Genomic DNA, 17,224 nt, shown 5'->3' on the forward strand with positions numbered 1-17,224 from the left:
TGCATGTGTGTGTTATTCAATATACATAGTACAGACTAGCATTGTATGTGTGGCACCAAAGATGACATAAAGTCTATAATAATGACAGAAAAGATTAAATAACTTTTTTATCGATTGCAGAAAGTATGTGTTGACAGCATTGAAAATTCGTAATTGAGTGTATTCTTAACAATAAAACGACATAATTAATATGAAGTTTGATGCTTTTTGTTTCTTATGACCTCTTCAAGTCTTCTAGGCATACTTTCAAACAATTTATTTATAACATTTTCGTCAATGCTATTCGAAGCACTGAGTTTGTGCTAGTTTAAAAACTGATTTATTATTCCGAAATTTCTCACTTACACTTCGATCTAAGTGATCCCACAGGTGATCAATTAAATTCAAATCGGAACTTTTTGGGGGGCGACGGTAACAATATCGCGTCTATAAAATGTAAATTGCCGACACCATTTGCAGAAAAACAACCCCAAACCCATACTGATCCTCCGCCATGCTTTGCTGTAGGCGTTATCGACTTCGACTCACTTCTGTAATCGAACAGCAGTTATTTTGAGGTGTAGCGCTACGATCTCGCCAGAAATCTGATCGATAAGCCTGCAATTCACGCGGAATCCGTTTAATCCTGCTAAATTACACGGGTACGAAATCAATGTTACGCTTCCACGAAGCATTTTCTGCTCGAACAAGTATATCACCGATTCATCTCGGCCTTTCATTTAAGCGGAACCTCTTGCTTTTTCGCAGCTAATCCGGCTATATCCCGGCATAATTACAGCCGTCTTTCACGAAGCATAATTGACTCGTCATTCGATGTAATGCAAAGGTGATACGCCAGATTTGACCTCTATGTATTATGCATTATGTGTAACACATAGGACATAGGGTATGGAACGGTATTGGCTTTCACGCTGTTCGACCGCCTGTCATCAAACAAAGAATCTCAAGCTATTATCGAGAAATGTTACTGCTTTGTCATTGGGGCACGATGAATGTTCCCGCTGCCTCGCGTGCTGGTTCAACGCACTTAATCGAAGCGATTAAACGGGCCTATTCACGATCAAGCATGTTGCGCAACAACGCCTATTGCGCAACATTATTGATCGTGAACGATAGTGATTGACTAATTGCGCAACCTGTTGTGTAAAAGCAGAATTTCCTGATATTTTGTGCACAACAAACGGGTTGCGCAACGATGTGTACCGTGAACGGCAGTGTTGCACAAATATTGTCAGACGAGTCTCATCACTGCTGCCGAGTGTGTGCCTGACTGTCTGTCTAGGCGAAACATAATTAACATGGCGTCGTTTACTGAAAACAAGCGGTTTTGGCTGGAATTTATTAAAGCGTATCGCGAATTACCAGCACTGTGGAAAGTAAAAAGTGACTCCTACAAAAACCGTAATTTGAAAACAGAGGGCTACAACGTTCTGGTAGAAAAACTTAAAAGTATTCTACCGGAAGCAAATAGGGAAGTTGTAAAAAAGAAAATCAATGCTTTACGAACTAACTACCGAAGAGAGCTGAAAAAAATTAAAGACTCTAGTCGGCCTGGTACCGGAACTGATGAGATCTACGTTCCCACACTATGGTACTTCAACGACATTGATTTTCTAAGAGACCAAGTGACAGTTGTTGCAGGAACTTGCACTTTAAACTACGATAATTCCGAAGATGAGGATAGTGACAATAATGAAACAACATCCCCACAAGTGAGTACATTTTTATTATTTTTGTATTATTAGAACATACAATAGGTCTAGTAGGTTACAAAAAATTCAAAAATGTTAATTTAATAAGAGATCACGCACATGTGTAAACAAACAAATGATACACGCTTAACTACGGTTGTCTACAACTTTATTTTACCAGGGAACACTACCGCTTGTATTGAAGTATTCCGATTTCCGAACTAGTCGCGAATCTCCACGTTCAACTGTTCCGTTACTTATATCTTCGATATCGAAACCGTTTAATATGTAGTCATTTTCTTTCTTCGATCGTAGGTAATTGTGTAAGTGGCAACATGCTAATGTTATTTTAGCAGCTTTTTTCGGGAGGAAGATTGATTGTAAAGTAAAGTCGCGATAGTTGTCGACCAGCCTGTGTTCTGCACGGACAACTATCGCATACCGACATTATTTCTTTATGACTGCGTCCACCGCGTCGACTGTCGGAGAGTTCAATCGAAAGTCGAACGTAGAGAAGGACACACGGGCCTTTAAACACTGTGCCGGCGACGGCGACTGTCCGCGTCCTTCTCTTTCCCATACGCTGTCCTTCCTTGGCCGGCAGTGGAGTGGGTAGACACCTGACAACTACCGCATACCCGGTCGTTGACAACTATCGCGATTTTACTGTACTTAAAAGTATTCGAAACCGAGAAGCCGTTATCTCAAATGCATTTTTTACTGTACGACGGCTACGTGATAATCTATAATTAAAAATGAGATGTTCCCTGCTCGTTAAATTCTGTCTTGTATAGGGTTTCATAATATTCTCCATAAATGTATGAATGCGTCGTCAGCAACGAACACGTATGGCATAGCAGTTTCATAATTTGACAATGCTTCTGGATCGGGAATCTGAAGATGTATATTTCTGAGTTTATCATAAAACGTAGGTCTTGTGAAAATCCCTTAATCGGAGCATCGGCCATTAAATGTGTTCTTATACGGCACCTATACAATGAGGAAAATTCCACTTTCGCGAAAACTCTAAAGATATTTGTTTCCAGCCATGTCCTGAGAAATCTGTGACAAAAATGTTTTGTATTCATTTTCTAGGAAGACACTCCATCTCGTAAAAGGCGAGTTATACCAGATGATACTCCGCAACGAAAAATCGTCAGGAAAACTGAAGTAGTGCAAGATGAACGAAATGAACTTCTTTCTCTCGCCCGCGACCGATTGCGATCAAGCAATGATGATGCAGATATTCTGGGCAAAGCTTGGGCATTGGATTATAAGCAACTGAAACCTGATCAGCAACTTTTTGCTAAGAAGGCCATTAATGACATACTATTTGAAGGCCGTTTGGGCACGTTGCATCGATATTCCGTAGTCATTAATGACCCCCAGACTTCAAGATCAAGTTCTACCGTCAGTCACATTTCATCACGTCATAATCAGCACTCTTCATCTACATAGGTATACACCCTTACCAAGTTCCCACCTTCAGCATCATTTCATCATCGCACAACAGTCAGCACACTTACTTTCACCTGCATATATAATATTATATATAACTAACGCTAAAATAGTTTTTTTCCACTTTTTCTGGCCAAATAGACCACTGTGAATATACTTAATTATTGTATGTATATCATGTTATTATTGTAGTTTCTCATGCGAATAAAGAAACGAAAAGCATAGCACTTACCTTAATATTTTTCCTCAAAACTTTAATTATAGCTTTCACATGTTTCCAACACTGTTTCCTAATGTCTGAGGTGCTATTCATGAAAACTTTGGCCTGTTGCGAGAAATCGCAAGGTCGCTGAGATCCTTCGATGCACAGAGATTGCATCTCTCATTACTGTATTTTCTTTTTGAATTAAAGGTGTGATCATTTCCAGCAATTCGAGAAACGTTGAATGCCTCATGCGGATCAAATTATTGTAGTCAGATGGAGAGCTCACTACTAATTCATCCAGTAAGTTCTCACGAGTGAAGGTAGCTCGGTTTTTAAACCGTTCCTTCATCCAATATATTTTGCGCTTTCGTTTACACCCTATCATTACGTACGCACAATGCAAGTACAATAGCGGCACATGTTTCCGTACTCATCTTGGTATCAAAATGTCACTTGACGAAGTGGAGTAAAAACTATAAAAACTGAACGATTGCTCAAAATATGTGTCTACGTGAATACAATTTGGATTTGCGTATCATCATGCTGCACAATAATTGTTGCGCAATCTGTTTGATCGTGAATAGGCCCCTTTAATCATTGGAGGAAGTCGTGGGTGTGCTCGCAACGAACTAACGTATAATCGTGGCTGGGGATGGGAGCTTCCATCGACTCTGGCGACCCGGAAGACGATCGGAAGAGATAGTGGATGCGTTGATTTCTAATCTCTCGGATTAGCAAAGCAATGCTCGCGTGAAACGACTTTATTCCAGGGGTCTCCGTCGGAAAGCAATGCGGTTCTCTCTTTCAACAGTTTCAACGCACTTTCATCGATTATACAATTTGAAATATGCTGCTAGCAAAACTGTAAAAGAATCATTTTTTCGAGATTTCTTTGGCGGTAAAATAATTTAAATAAAAATAAATAAAAACGCGTAAGATAATGAATACCGATAGATAGGTGGGGTAGGTAGGGATATGCTTATGAAATATGTATTATAGTATGTATTGGTTTCTGTCTTTGGCAGTATACACATATATATAATCAGCAATCATTTCCGCATCGGTATAAATCAAAATTTAAATTGAGCTTGAGCTTGAATGTGCTCGAAATGTTCTAATACAAACAATTTAAAGTTCAAAATGTATACTTATGATTTTTTCTGTTCTGACAGAGAAGGTAGGCTTCCTAATTTGTGGAAATATTATTGTCACATGTCCTTTAAAAATGTAATAATTCGATTACTATATTTAATATTCAACTCCGTCGAATTGGTCAATAGAAACGTAGCGAGATAGTAAAATTTCATCTAAATCAGCAACTAATTCTATTTAATTGTGTTCTAAATAATCGTGTATTTCAAACATAAAAATCGAACATATAGAAAATGATAAACAGGAGTTCCTAAATCGGATAAAACAGATTTCAAATATTAAAATAATTGTATCGCTTACCAATGACACCGATCGTTGCTGAAGTTTGAAGCCCAAATCTTCCTTGTCGTCGCCGCAGTCGGTCGTATAGAATAGCACACTTTTCTTCGATCCCCTAAAACGAGCCCTCCTTAATATGTTTTTGTGAAAGAGAAATCGGGACAGCTGCATTTTCCTGGTTTTACAGTAGCGCGCGCATTGCGATTGTGTACCGGCCCGGGGAATCGCAATCTGTTCCGTTGAACAGTCACAATCTGCTTAGTCATAGAATTGGGATTTCGTTACACTTGGGCAAATAATCTTCCTAGTATTCTCTGTATACGAGTACATATGTAACACCGAATAAGGTCAAATGCCCTAAGCGTAGACAGCATTTATTGCTACTTTTACTTTTATCAGTTTAGACAAACAAAAATCATTTTTAACATAAAATTCAGATTTTGTTAAGTAATTTAGAACCCCAAAATCAATGTTTAGATGAATATTTTAATTGTATTTACAAGAATATTTCTAAACTATAGTAGTTTCTATTCCTCGTCCTCCTTTAGAATACGTAACGCTATTTTATAATTGTACTCCAATTGCAATTACGAATTACATCGTAATTTAATCGAATGAAGATCTGAATTATAAATTACAATATATGACTGAATTACAATGTAATTCAATTACATTGTAATTATAATTCCTGGAGTAATTCAATTGTAATTCTGTACAACTCGGTCGTGCGGCCAGTAAGATGTATTGCGTAGGTTCTTCCTGTTCGGTTTTTTCTTTTTTGACGTACATACCGTTTACGGGAAAAACGCTGATCCAATTTACCGCGAACACCCTGTATGTCGAACACTTATCGAGGTGGATAGATTATTTACATTCGTATCGAGTATGATTACGCTAACAAAACGTACAAGGAATAACGTGAGATATAAAAAGAAGTCTATTAAGAACGTGTAGATTGTAGTAAAAAGTTGACGAACAAGGAACAAGAAATTAATTGCTGGTAATGTCCGTGATTGGAAGTTTTTTTTAGATTTCCTCTCTTCAATTACGGCCGATAAATCAGTGGACAGCGTGCAGACTTCTCTCCACGCCCTCCTGCTCGCGAGCAATTAAACCAGTGCTGTCCCTAGAAGGATCCCCCTACGTGGCTTTCATCTGCCTCTAACTTGGCGTATTGTGTTTGTACCTACATACATGTATAAACCGGGTATGTGCACAGTATTTTAGCCCGCATTCCTCTGCAGTCTACACTCTACTATACCAACAGAGACGGCATAATAGGGGATGCGCCCCGAGGTCCGCTAGTTATGCTGGACAGCACCGAATTAAATGCAAACTCGTAATATCGTACAGTAGCGCGAGTTATGTTGATGATAATCGCACCTAAGTGCCTTCCCATTCCGGTTGAATGACTGATGTACAGCGAACGCAGGCGAATCGGTGTAGCAACGGCTCTCGTTCATAGCGAAGACAGCAACATTGCAGCCTACGTTCATTCACTCGCTAACATCTGAAACAAAAAAACAGTAATGGCCTGTTAGTTGAATTCGTTCGCAAATTCGTCACATAATTACAGACGAAAAATGATTTTGATTTGTTGATGCTGTTTTCTCGCGGCTATTTACGTTCGTAAAATAAAAAGAGTAAATATTAAAGTTTATATTTTACATACATATATTGTTACTGGCGGACCTGGCCCCACTTCTGAAATAACATTATTCGAAATATTATTCCCAATGTCATGTCATTCTATTTTATAATGACTTCCATGCCTGCGATCAGTTTTCAAATAATATTACGTGATATATTATTTGAAATAACATGTAATTTTATTTTACGGTCAACTTGTTCATGTGCTACCTCCTCTTCGTTGTCAGTGACCTTGAAATATGTTGAGATACATTGATATTTGAGATATTATGAGAATTATGAGATATTCGCAAAAAACTTCACTTGTAAATGCATGGATTAGGTCTGGATTATAATTATTTCAGATAATTGTGAAATTGGTCTTCAAAATTGATCAATCGTCGATTTCTCGATGATTTCTTTTTTTATTCGTACACATTGATCAATCAATCATGATTAAAATTTTAATCGATTAACGCCCAACTCTGTTCAGCAGCTAAGATGTTGACGTTGTGGCGCCGAGCTCGACATCTGATTTCGATGATGAGACAGAAAAATATGCTTATAGGGCACGGTATTGTGCCTTCGCCGCGGCCTGATATGCAAAAATGCGGCCACGAGCACGCGAATTGATTACATATTATGAAATTTAAATAGGATTAGATTTAATCCGTCGGGTTGCAGAAATAATGTACGAGAATGTTAATACGTTGTAATTAATAACTTGGAAAGAAATAAGGTATCTTCCGCATATTTCTTTATTGCATAATTTCATTGTTAAACCGGTAATATTTAGATAATATATTGTATATCATATATTATTAAAAAATACTAATTTAAATATATTAAATTCCGAGACGAAAAAAAATTATGGTTCCGGCCGGGATCGAACTGGCGACCTTCTGCGTGTAAAGCAGACGTGATAACCGCTACACCACGGAACCTCGACGGAGATTGTCCTTTTAATTTGAAAATTCTCGAGTTTAGATAAGAATGTATATAAAATTATTAAAAAAATGTGGAACCAACTATATTTTAGAGAAATATTTTATTATGTTTTGTTATGTGTGTTAGCTGATACGACGAAAAATGTCACTCTGCGTTTTTTGTGTCAGCACGATGAGGGAATCGATAATATATTGTCATAATATTATATTGTTGTACTTTTGAGTAAAATAAAAATTTAATGTTGATTATTTTTTTATGGGCCCACATGTTTAATTAGTATTGATGAAGAAAATTGATTATCACTCAAAATCATTTAACATTGCTCATGAAGGTTTAGGTTGCAGAAGTGCTCGTTTGATATCAGTTTGAAAGATGTAAAGATATATAGAAGTATCAGCTACTACAATTATTTATCAAAGACAAGAATGAATTAACTGGTTGATTAGCATAGCGGGTTAAGAGAGTCATGCGAAGAATTCAGATTTAAATACTAGTTCAGGTGTATGTTCTCACGATCGTTCTTCTAGGAGCTCTAGAAAAGAGATCATGTTCTGGTTTTGTGTTTTGTTCTCACGTAGCAGGACTTCGAGGTTTCATGCGTAGATGAGAATGATAATGTTCAATAGTGGTTACTCATATAAAACAGGTTGTTTCAAAATTATTGACAACAGATTAATAAAACTCTCCAAAAACAATGATGGAAATTTTAACATTCACAGGACATTAAAATAATAATAGAATTTTTGTAAGAAATTAATTATTTTATTTTTAAGTTAATAGGTTTATACAGGGTGTCCCAAAATTCCTGCACATCCCGGAAATGGGAGGTACCTGAGACTATTGTTTCGTATAAAATCTCTCATTCTTATCTTATAGAAACAATTCTTGAAAACAACTATTGGAAACAATTAAAAGAAAGTTCTTATGAAATGATACTCTTGTCCTTGTACCAAACGTAAAACAATGTACTGTGAATATGTAAAAATCATAAAAAGATCTGAGTAGTGTGGTAAAGCATTAGAACGCTTTTTAATATTTCGAACATTTTAGTTAACTACAGTAAATCCTCTATAGTCGCAAAAGCGGTTCGTTTGCAAAGTTCGTAGACGGACCCTATGTTTTTGAGCTTCAAAGACTGAGTCGAACGTAGAGAGGGACAGACGCCGCGGCTGAAGCGACTGCGACTCTCCGCGTCTCTTTCTTTCCCATACGCTTTCCTTCCTTGCGCCTGAAACTTTCATCGTCAATTAAACCACTAAATACAGTTGAAATCATATTGTGTTTGGTATTATTGTAATCAGAAAAATGCCACAAATATATTGGTGAAAGTTTCATAATTTTTTAAACCGCATTCACAGTGATCAAACTGAAGAGAAAAATCCTGGAATAAATGAACGAACGCGTACATTAATATCGGTAATGCATTCTAACACTGATGTTTTTCAGCTCGCACAATAACCGGACGTACCGATCAACGATTTATTATGGAAGCATATGTTGAATCCTACCGAAATGTGGTATGCGCGGCATTCAGATGAAATTAAAGCTAGACACCGAAGTCGTAGAGGAAATCGTTAAAAATGATTGCCGTGTGATGACGCACATTTCAATTTATCTATCATCCAACTTACAGTGCGACAGGTTTTATGGCAAACCTTACTACCATCATTCACGAACGCCTTCTATGATGAATCGTCCGACAGTTTCACGTACGTTACGGTCATGAGGGCGTTCAAGCAGTCGCGACAGACAAAGTTGTGTAATCCGACGCATGATAAATCATGTAAACTACGAACACTCTCTTCGAGCTGTCTTTAATTACTACTTTCGTATTCATAGAAAAACACGAAAACATAGAAAGTACCTTAAGAAAGTTTTTGGGAATGAAGTTTCATTCTTCATGTATGACATTAACCCATCTAACCTGACATAAAAAACGGTTCTGTATCCAGTGTAGAGTACGAAACTTTAGAATACTTGTTGTTAAGAGTTTTTTCCTTACGCATTTTCTGTTTAAATAATTAATTAATCAACTAAAAACGTGGTAAAATAAACACCACCGCCTTTGCACATGCCCTGGCTATGTCGATGCAGAGCGATTTTTTCGATTCGAACGATTAATCTCAATATTTATGAAAATCTGTCAGTGGCGGCCCTCTTGTGACGTCATACTTCCTTCGGATGCTTCGTGACACGCAGTACCTGCCGAATATTGCAAATTACTCCAAGGTAACGAAAATATGCATTTTGGGCTCTGGACAGACATAGATTAGACTTTTAGGAATCAAAATTGACCGCTTCTGAACTCCTAATTGCGATGTTGAAGCGTTAGCTCGCGTAGAAAGAAACCCTTGTAACAACCGACGAAGGACCACACTTTATTTCGAAAAGTGGCCACAAATGGTTTGCGGACCCACCAGTAGGTAGTCGGGAATAGAAATGGCGTGATAAGGAAAATCAGGGTTTTCCGTAATTTCTCTTATCGGGTTTAATTGAAAATTATTTTAAAAATCAGTCACATTTTAGCTATTCGAATGCACATCTATAAACTTTTCAGAATTTAAAGAAGAAAAATTTTTGAAATGCCAATTTCTTGTAGAAGTTATGAAATACCAATTCTACATTTTTACAGTTTTAGCATCTCGTTATGTGGTGGTTAGCATATAATATTTTCCGATGTTTCAAAGTAGTGGTACATAATTTAAAAAATCGCTCATATTCGAGCGCCCTCGCAGCGTTTCAGTTTCAAACATACAGATCGCGTGTTATTGTCCTGCTATTAATTCCGTTTGTCCATTGTATGAAAAATAAAAGAAGAAATTACTAAGCATAAACAATATGTATTTACTGCTTGCTGGTTAAATCATGTTCCATAAAGGAACAAGTTTCTGCTACATTTCGCCATGCACGACTTTCCAAGCGTGTAGTCAGCTAGTCAGGGATTCTAGTTGCAAATTAAGTTATAAAACATTCAGTCACACACAACTAAAGACTTGGTCGAAACTTCGAGACAATCGCGAGTTGTTTGCAGAGGTGTTCAAGAGGCGCCAAGGCGGTCTTGGTTTCTGAATCAGCAAGTCGCTATCGACTGTACACCGATCCGAGTAATAGTCGCGAATGTGTTAAGTAACCGTCGACATTGGCGGTTGATCTGCATAAGTTATGTGCGAGAAAGTTCATTCCTCCGCCCATAGCGACGCATATGCGCTGCCGGGCTCTGACGAGAATGGACCCGAGGGGTCGCACGAGATAAGATGTAAGGCCTCGTACAGACTAGAACATTTCGACGAACAGCGCCCGCGAACCGCGCATTTCGACGAACATTTCGGCGAACATTTCGACGAACGGTGCCACGAACGCCGCCGCGCGCATTTCGGCGTGCATTTGGGCGCGCATTCATGCGAACCGTCGATCCATCAGCTCTGGGAACGACGAATGCGCGCGGCGGCGCACAGTGGGACCTTTCGTCCAACTCGGAGACAAAATCAAAGAACTTTTGATAGAAATGAGGTAGAGCGTTGAAATTTTTTTAAAATTAAAGCTGAAACTTTGCAGAATATGGGAAAAATAGGGAGATTATGGTACGAACGTTTTTTAACGTTGAGAAAATTCGTTAAACTTGCACAATTTCAAGAAAATTGTGGTTTTTCCAATACCACGCGCGGAAAAATTTTTTTTTGACCATGCTGTACTTCATGTCCCGTAGATTTTTTCACGCTGATTTCAAATCTGGTCTCAAAATTTGTCTACGACCTCAGGATATTGCAAAATCGATTTCTTGAAATTTTACATGTTTACCGAATTTTCTCAAGGTTAAAAAACGTTCGTACCATAATCCACCTATTTTTCCCATATTTTGCAATGTTTCAGCTTTAATTTTAAAAAAATTTCATCGCTCTACCTCATTTCTATCGAAAGTTCTTTGATTTTGTCTCCGATTTGGACGAAAGGTCCCACTGTGCGGCGTTCGTGGCACCGTTCGTCGAAATGTTCGTCGAAATGTCATAACATCTCCAAAAATTCAAGTCATTTAATCTCGAATCTGATGTCCTTAAAATGCTTCGTACAGACCTGAACATTTCAACTCAATAAACTGCCAACATTTTCTGTATTTCTTTGTGTAGTATACGCCGCTGCAGCTACCATAGTTGTTCGCAAGAAAATCTGGAAATAGCACAAATCCGTTCCGATCGCCGTTCGTCGAAATGTTTGTCGAAATGCGCGGTTCGTGGCCCTGTTCGTCGAAATGTTCTAGTGTGTACGAGGCCTAAGAGAAACGTTTTCCCGACAGACTACTATAAACTATACACCGACATAATGCTAAACTATAGCGAAGACACGGAAATCTCCGAGCCAGTAGATGGTAGAGGCGCTTGATCGCGTGACCGATTAAAATCGAGTCTGAAATTACACCGCCAATTATGTGTTTTACCGTCAAAATTAAGTTATTTAAGCAAATGGGTCTATCTTCTTATTAGTAATCCTTTGCGCTCGATTGTCTCCTCTGGATCGGCGCTAAAAATTATCGCCAATTACAGAATCCGTCCGCAGTATCCGCGTTCTGTATACGTATATGTATAAAATACACTACAACAGTCTCTTCTATCATGTTTATTTACTCGCGACGGCTTATCGCAAATACCTGAAAAATCGTGAAAAGTGTTACGTGGGACACCCTGTATAATTAGTTGTATAATCTTTTGAATAGCACCGCTGCAGTACTGTAGTACACTTGTTAATACGGTTTGGTTTTTCAGCATTCAGGAAGACAACTTTGACTTTCGTCAGTATTCGTGTGTGGAATATCTTTTACTTCGCAATGGCTGAATTAATATACAACTTTTTGAATGTATTTATTATAGACTTCAATAGAAGTAAACTTGTAGTAAGAAGAAATAGAAGTAAGCACTAACCAGAAGCTGCAAGAAAGAAAAATCAATACTCTCTCTCACACGGCCCGATAGTTATTTTATCGAGAATCCTTGAATCCAACATGTATGTGACAAGTATGGCAATTGACGTCAATTTAATACCGTTATCAAATTGAAAATTGCGGTATTGTAGACTCGGAATCTCGTTTCTTCGAAGCAGCTGCAAAATCAAACTGAATCGGCGACGAAGAGGATGAATGTATTAATAAAAATTGATGGAAGAATTATTTTGTGATAGTCGAAAATTGATAGAAGTAATTTAAATATTTACTGTACAAAAGTGGAACACTTTATTCGAAATTTTTATTTAAATAAAATTTTTGCCCAACTCTGACTATGATCGTAACATGACACCTTAACAGCGAGGTCTTAACAGTAAACCAGGCTTGAGTTGTTGATATTAGTCAAGACATTGATGACTCGAAAGAAAGTGTAACCCCACTTTGTAAATGGAACCTATTCAAAAATTTCGTAAGCCTTTTAATTTCTGGTTTGAGAAGACCGTTAAATAAATAAACAATAAATTGCGCCCCGTAACTCTGCAAGTCGACAAACATTTAGCACCTTAACCGGTAAATCAATTTTGACCCCCCCATAAAATAAGATTACCGAATTAAATATTTACGAGGACATATGCGACTTAGCATACGATATAGTGTCCTCGTGGGGTGGGGTGTCTCAGGCATACATGGCCAACAACCGTAACGAAGCTGCGACGAGCACACAGCTGTCTGTCAGGTGTTCGGAAGTATCCCGCCATATTGGGACGTAGTCACAAACATACTAATCTAACGCTGTTACGATTCCCATAGTCCGCACCTTAGAAAAGATCGTTGAAGCGCAGTAGCGCGTTATAACTAGTTAACTCTTTTTGATCTTTCAATTTGATTTACAGACGATCAATGTTATTGTACAATATCAATTACACTGTCCAACAAATTTCAACTTTTTTATGTTCCCTAATTACTATTGGGTCCTTCATATAAAGCTTTTTGCGCTGATTCCGAATCTGTCCTTAATTTTTCTCCTATACGCACAGTTTTTGAGGTACATGGCTTTGAAAAAAGAAAACATATTTTTCAACTTTAGACAAATATTGTGATGTTATTATAAAAGATATTGAATTGTTCTTTGCAGCAAAAGATTCTGTAGACTATATTATATAGTCAATATTAATACATTATGATTGTTTAAACATGTTTAAACAATGATTAAAGACGGAGAGACACTTACAGAAGCGTGTAAAGAGAGACCGCGCGCGGCCGAAGTGACTGCGACTCTCCGCGTCTCTTTCTTTCCCATACGCTGTCCTTCCTTGCGCTCGAAACGTTCATCGTCAATTAAACCACTAAATACAGTTGAAATTATATCGTGTTTGGTCTTATTTTAATGAGAAAAATGCCACAAACATATTGATTTCATAAAAAAATAAGTAATAATGAAAAAATTGTTTTATTGGTATTACATTGTGAGCACGCACGGGCCTTTGAACTGTGCCGATGACTGCGACTCTCCGCGTCGCATTAGTAGTGGTTCACACCGATATACCCGAGCCGAGATCAGATTACTATAGTGGAGGGGATATTGTTCTTGCATTCACCTTTTTGCGACTATAGAGGATTTACTGTATAACCTTGGTGTCTCTCTTACACGTTCACTTGTAAAAAAGCTGCTACCGCTGTACTTTATTAATTACTTTAAATCGGACAAATTTTATTTGAAACATTATCGCGTATTGTTTAAGACGACGAAGCTATTTCAGGTGGACAGAGTTCGTGGGACACACTGTATGTTCGAATTCTATGCGTACAAGTTGCAATTGCAAATATGTACCAGACATGTAGGCACGTGATGTTTACCGTTGAGAAAAGTGAATTACAGGATAGAACCATGAAGAGTAGAAAAGTGCGCATATGACTGCGCTACGGTGATCTATTGTAAAGGAGTATAAACGATAAAATAACTGTACAGCGTACAGTAGCGGCACTCGGTATTCTAAAGCGCGCTCGTACAAGGGAACACAATGGAACTATAACGTTACAATGGATGATCACTGTCGCCATATTATTTGTCACAAGACGATTGGATAGATAACAAGATGTACAGCAAGTCCCAACGAGGCGTAAATGAACTGGTCCTGACTCATCGTGAGTCATTGTCCTGTTTAAAAAGAAAAGTAATGTGCGTTTCTCTTTTGTATTGTAGACATTGTAGTATGAATACAATAAAACTCCCATTAACAAAATGCATCGCTACTCAAACACTCCATTCCTATGTCATATTAATTCTATTCATTGAATTGTACAGATCCGTGATAAGGAAAAGTTGCGCACTCTACCAAAAAGAAATACTTTTTTATCAGAAAACACAAGCAAGGTTAACTGTCACCAACAATAAAAATTGAAAAGAACGAAAACATGCAGTTATGTATCTACCTATCAAAATTCGTAACTTCGCATTTCTAGCTTTCAACTGAGCAAATTTGTTAATTAAATCTTTGTAATCTTTTGCCTTTTGTTCTCCATAAAATACCAAATCCAGTTAAATGATTAATAATATTTTTCCCCAAAATTTTAAGCAATTAGTTCAAAATTTCTTCTGTTATGAAATTAGTGTCGGAATAGATAGAAAAATTTAATATAAATTTCATTTCAATACAAATTTCAAAAATCATGACATTAGCGACTATAAAAATAAAAATAAATATATTGACGTAATCTTCGTGAGTGCTCCACGCTTTTATGTTTATAATCACTAATGTCATGATTTTATTTAAATTTATATTGAATTTTTCTATCTACGTATTCCGACACTACTTTTACAACAGAAGAAACTTTGAACTAATTGCTTAAAATTTTGGGGAAAAATATTATTAATCATTTAACTGGATTTTATGGAGAACCAGATAAAGAATTATTTTCTCCTTTTTAGTGCATTTTAATATAAGCGCGGTTTTTAAGAAGTTTTTCTATATATTATTTTAATCGTACACATTAATCAATCAATCTCGGTTAAAAAATTTTAATTGATTAATGCCCAACTCTGACTTTTGTCTATTCGTGTACAGGCGAAACAGAAAATGTTGACCGGTCATGGTCACGGTCACGGTCACGATCACATCCCTCACCGTGAATCGTGGGAGACACGACCCCACTTTTATGCCATACCAGTTTGCCTCTGTTCTCAACAGAGAGCGCAAACGATTGGACGAGTCTCTCTGTCTATCAAATACACCGGGTGGTGCGAAGATACAACAGATAGAACAGCGGGGTTGCTATATGCTTCGGCGATGAATTTTTTACACTGTTTTTTACGGATGGTAACTGCGCAGAATAATATTCTTTATTGCACGCGCAGCATACTGCGTTATTGTCACAATGGAGGGAATATCAATCGTGCATAAAGACACACAAAGTACCCTTCTATCTTTCACAGCTGTACAATTATTGTTTCGTGAAACAACTCGTAAAAGAACAAGTTCGTTTATTATTGCTGATTCCTTTTTTCGGTATTTTCTGTATAAAACAATTTGCACTTCAAATTTTTTGCCATAAAATCACGTACACACGGGCCGAGTCGCCTAAAGGGCTCCTAGTTCCTAGACCATCAATAATATTGTCAATACGGCATCTCGACCGTTTAGCAGGAGTTCAAACGCATTGTCAATTAATTCATTCATTGTTCATTCGGGAGTTTCAATATTATTGTCAACCAACATTGACAATATTATTGATCGTCTAGGGGCCCCTTTACGATCGCGCATCAAATATCTTTGTTGTTTTTAACAATATGTCAAATGTCTTAAAGACCAGGCGAATGGTTCCACCAGGCTCGCACGATGCCATACAAGTATTTGTTTTTACTTTTTAAGCTTAGAAATGTCGAGGTTACGTTCATTTCTTAAACGGGACCACTCGTTTTACAATACCTGCGACGATAGTCCCTTCCATTAGAAATTCGGTGAATATAATTACTCGAGACCATTCAAGGTTGCATACAGAAAGAAATAAATGGTCCGTCCATTTCTCATAATCGCACGGTTTCTGTTGTATTAGGTTGATATACCTTCAGTGATATCATTTTTGTGTTTATATTGCAATTTTTAGCAATTCACTGGATGATAAAATAATTGGTTGATAAAACTGCTATGTTAAAATATAACCACTTGTGTTTTAAGTAGCTTCGTACTATTCCCCTGTAAGCCATTTAGAAAATAGCATATTAATAATAAGAATAACGCTCAAGATGGCCGACTACTGGCCTTAAACGGCCAACTACTGGAACAATTACACTGCTAAGAGCAAAACGTAATTGCAAGTGCAAAAGGGAGTATTTAGGAGGCGGTATCCAGGTTTTTTGATACGTAATCCGGGATATCCCCATAAGCCACAAACGGTGCTGAGAAACCATAAAAGTGTAACGGTGATCGGCCACTTGTCTGGTCGGGTGAAGATGATTTCACCGGTGAACTATTTCTTTAAAAAACTAGAGTTGAACGTATAAGGGGCGAGGATGGTTAACTGCATTATCCGAGATCTCTGTTAAAGGAACACCCGGCGTAGCGTTACAGCCGACCTCTATGACCTGGGGCTACCTAGCCGAGCATAGAGGACACGGCCAGGTCATACCGCGCCCAGGACTTCGCACACCGCGCACCGGCCAGGTATACCTACAACTTCTCCGACGCCTCCCTCTCGCTTTCATCCTACAAGCCTGCCACGCTATACGTATGTATACGCTGGAAGTAATCTTTGTGAAATAGACAGGACCGTCGAGATAAATCTGGCATTTTTTCGGATGGTCCTACAAGTAAGATGTAGGAAAGACAAATGTAAACGATATATAAAAATCTCGTAATTTTCTTCAAATTGAACCGAGCGAGTCGAGATTTTTCAACGTGTTAGAACAACTAGTTTAATTAATAAACGAGA

The 17,224-nt window shown here is 37.7% G+C and overlaps 2 protein-coding genes and 1 non-coding gene across 5 annotated transcripts in view; 1 reads left to right on the forward strand and 2 right to left on the reverse strand.

The window, feature by feature from the left end:
- Positions 1 to 17,224, reverse strand: part of Sprt (PDZ domain-containing protein sprite) — a 74,092-nt gene that overhangs the window by 21,580 nt on the left and 35,288 nt on the right. For 2 of the 3 annotated variants that reach the window (XM_076439323.1, XM_076439322.1), the window contains 2 exons: positions 6,169 to 6,295; positions 4,807 to 4,900 (listed from right to left, as the gene is read on the reverse strand). In XM_076439323.1, the coding sequence (XP_076295438.1) occupies positions 4,807 to 4,900; positions 6,169 to 6,281 (207 nt within the window). In that variant the 5' untranslated portion in view covers positions 6,282 to 6,295. Of the gene's footprint in view, positions 1 to 4,806; positions 4,901 to 6,168; positions 6,296 to 17,224 lie in introns of those variants that run through there. The other variant, XM_076439325.1, reaches the window with a different exon arrangement.
- Positions 1,206 to 3,367, forward strand: LOC143216377 (uncharacterized). Its single transcript, XM_076439351.1, has 2 exons — positions 1,206 to 1,712; positions 2,787 to 3,367. The coding sequence occupies exons 1-2, from the start codon at positions 1,299 to 1,301 to the stop codon at positions 3,147 to 3,149; spliced, it is 777 nt and encodes a 258-aa protein (XP_076295466.1). The 5' UTR covers positions 1,206 to 1,298; the 3' UTR covers positions 3,150 to 3,367.
- Trnav-uac (transfer RNA valine (anticodon UAC)) lies at positions 7,286 to 7,358 on the reverse strand. Its single transcript has one exon. It is a non-coding gene; the product is annotated as a tRNA-Val (tRNA).

This window comes from Lasioglossum baleicum, chromosome 15 (assembly GCF_051020765.1).
Source record: "Lasioglossum baleicum chromosome 15, iyLasBale1, whole genome shotgun sequence".
Taxonomy (NCBI): Eukaryota; Metazoa; Arthropoda; class Insecta; order Hymenoptera; family Halictidae; genus Lasioglossum; species Lasioglossum baleicum.

Bases quoted from the DNA above. Each gene is read 5' to 3' on its own strand.
- LOC143216377 (XM_076439351.1), top strand. From the start codon at position 1,299: ATGGCGTCGTTTACTGAAAACAAGCGGTTTTGGCTGGAATTTATTAAA. The intron at 1,713-2,786 runs GTGAGTACATTT...TTCATTTTCTAG, and splicing joins ATGAAACAACATCCCCACAA to GAAGACACTCCATCTCGTAA.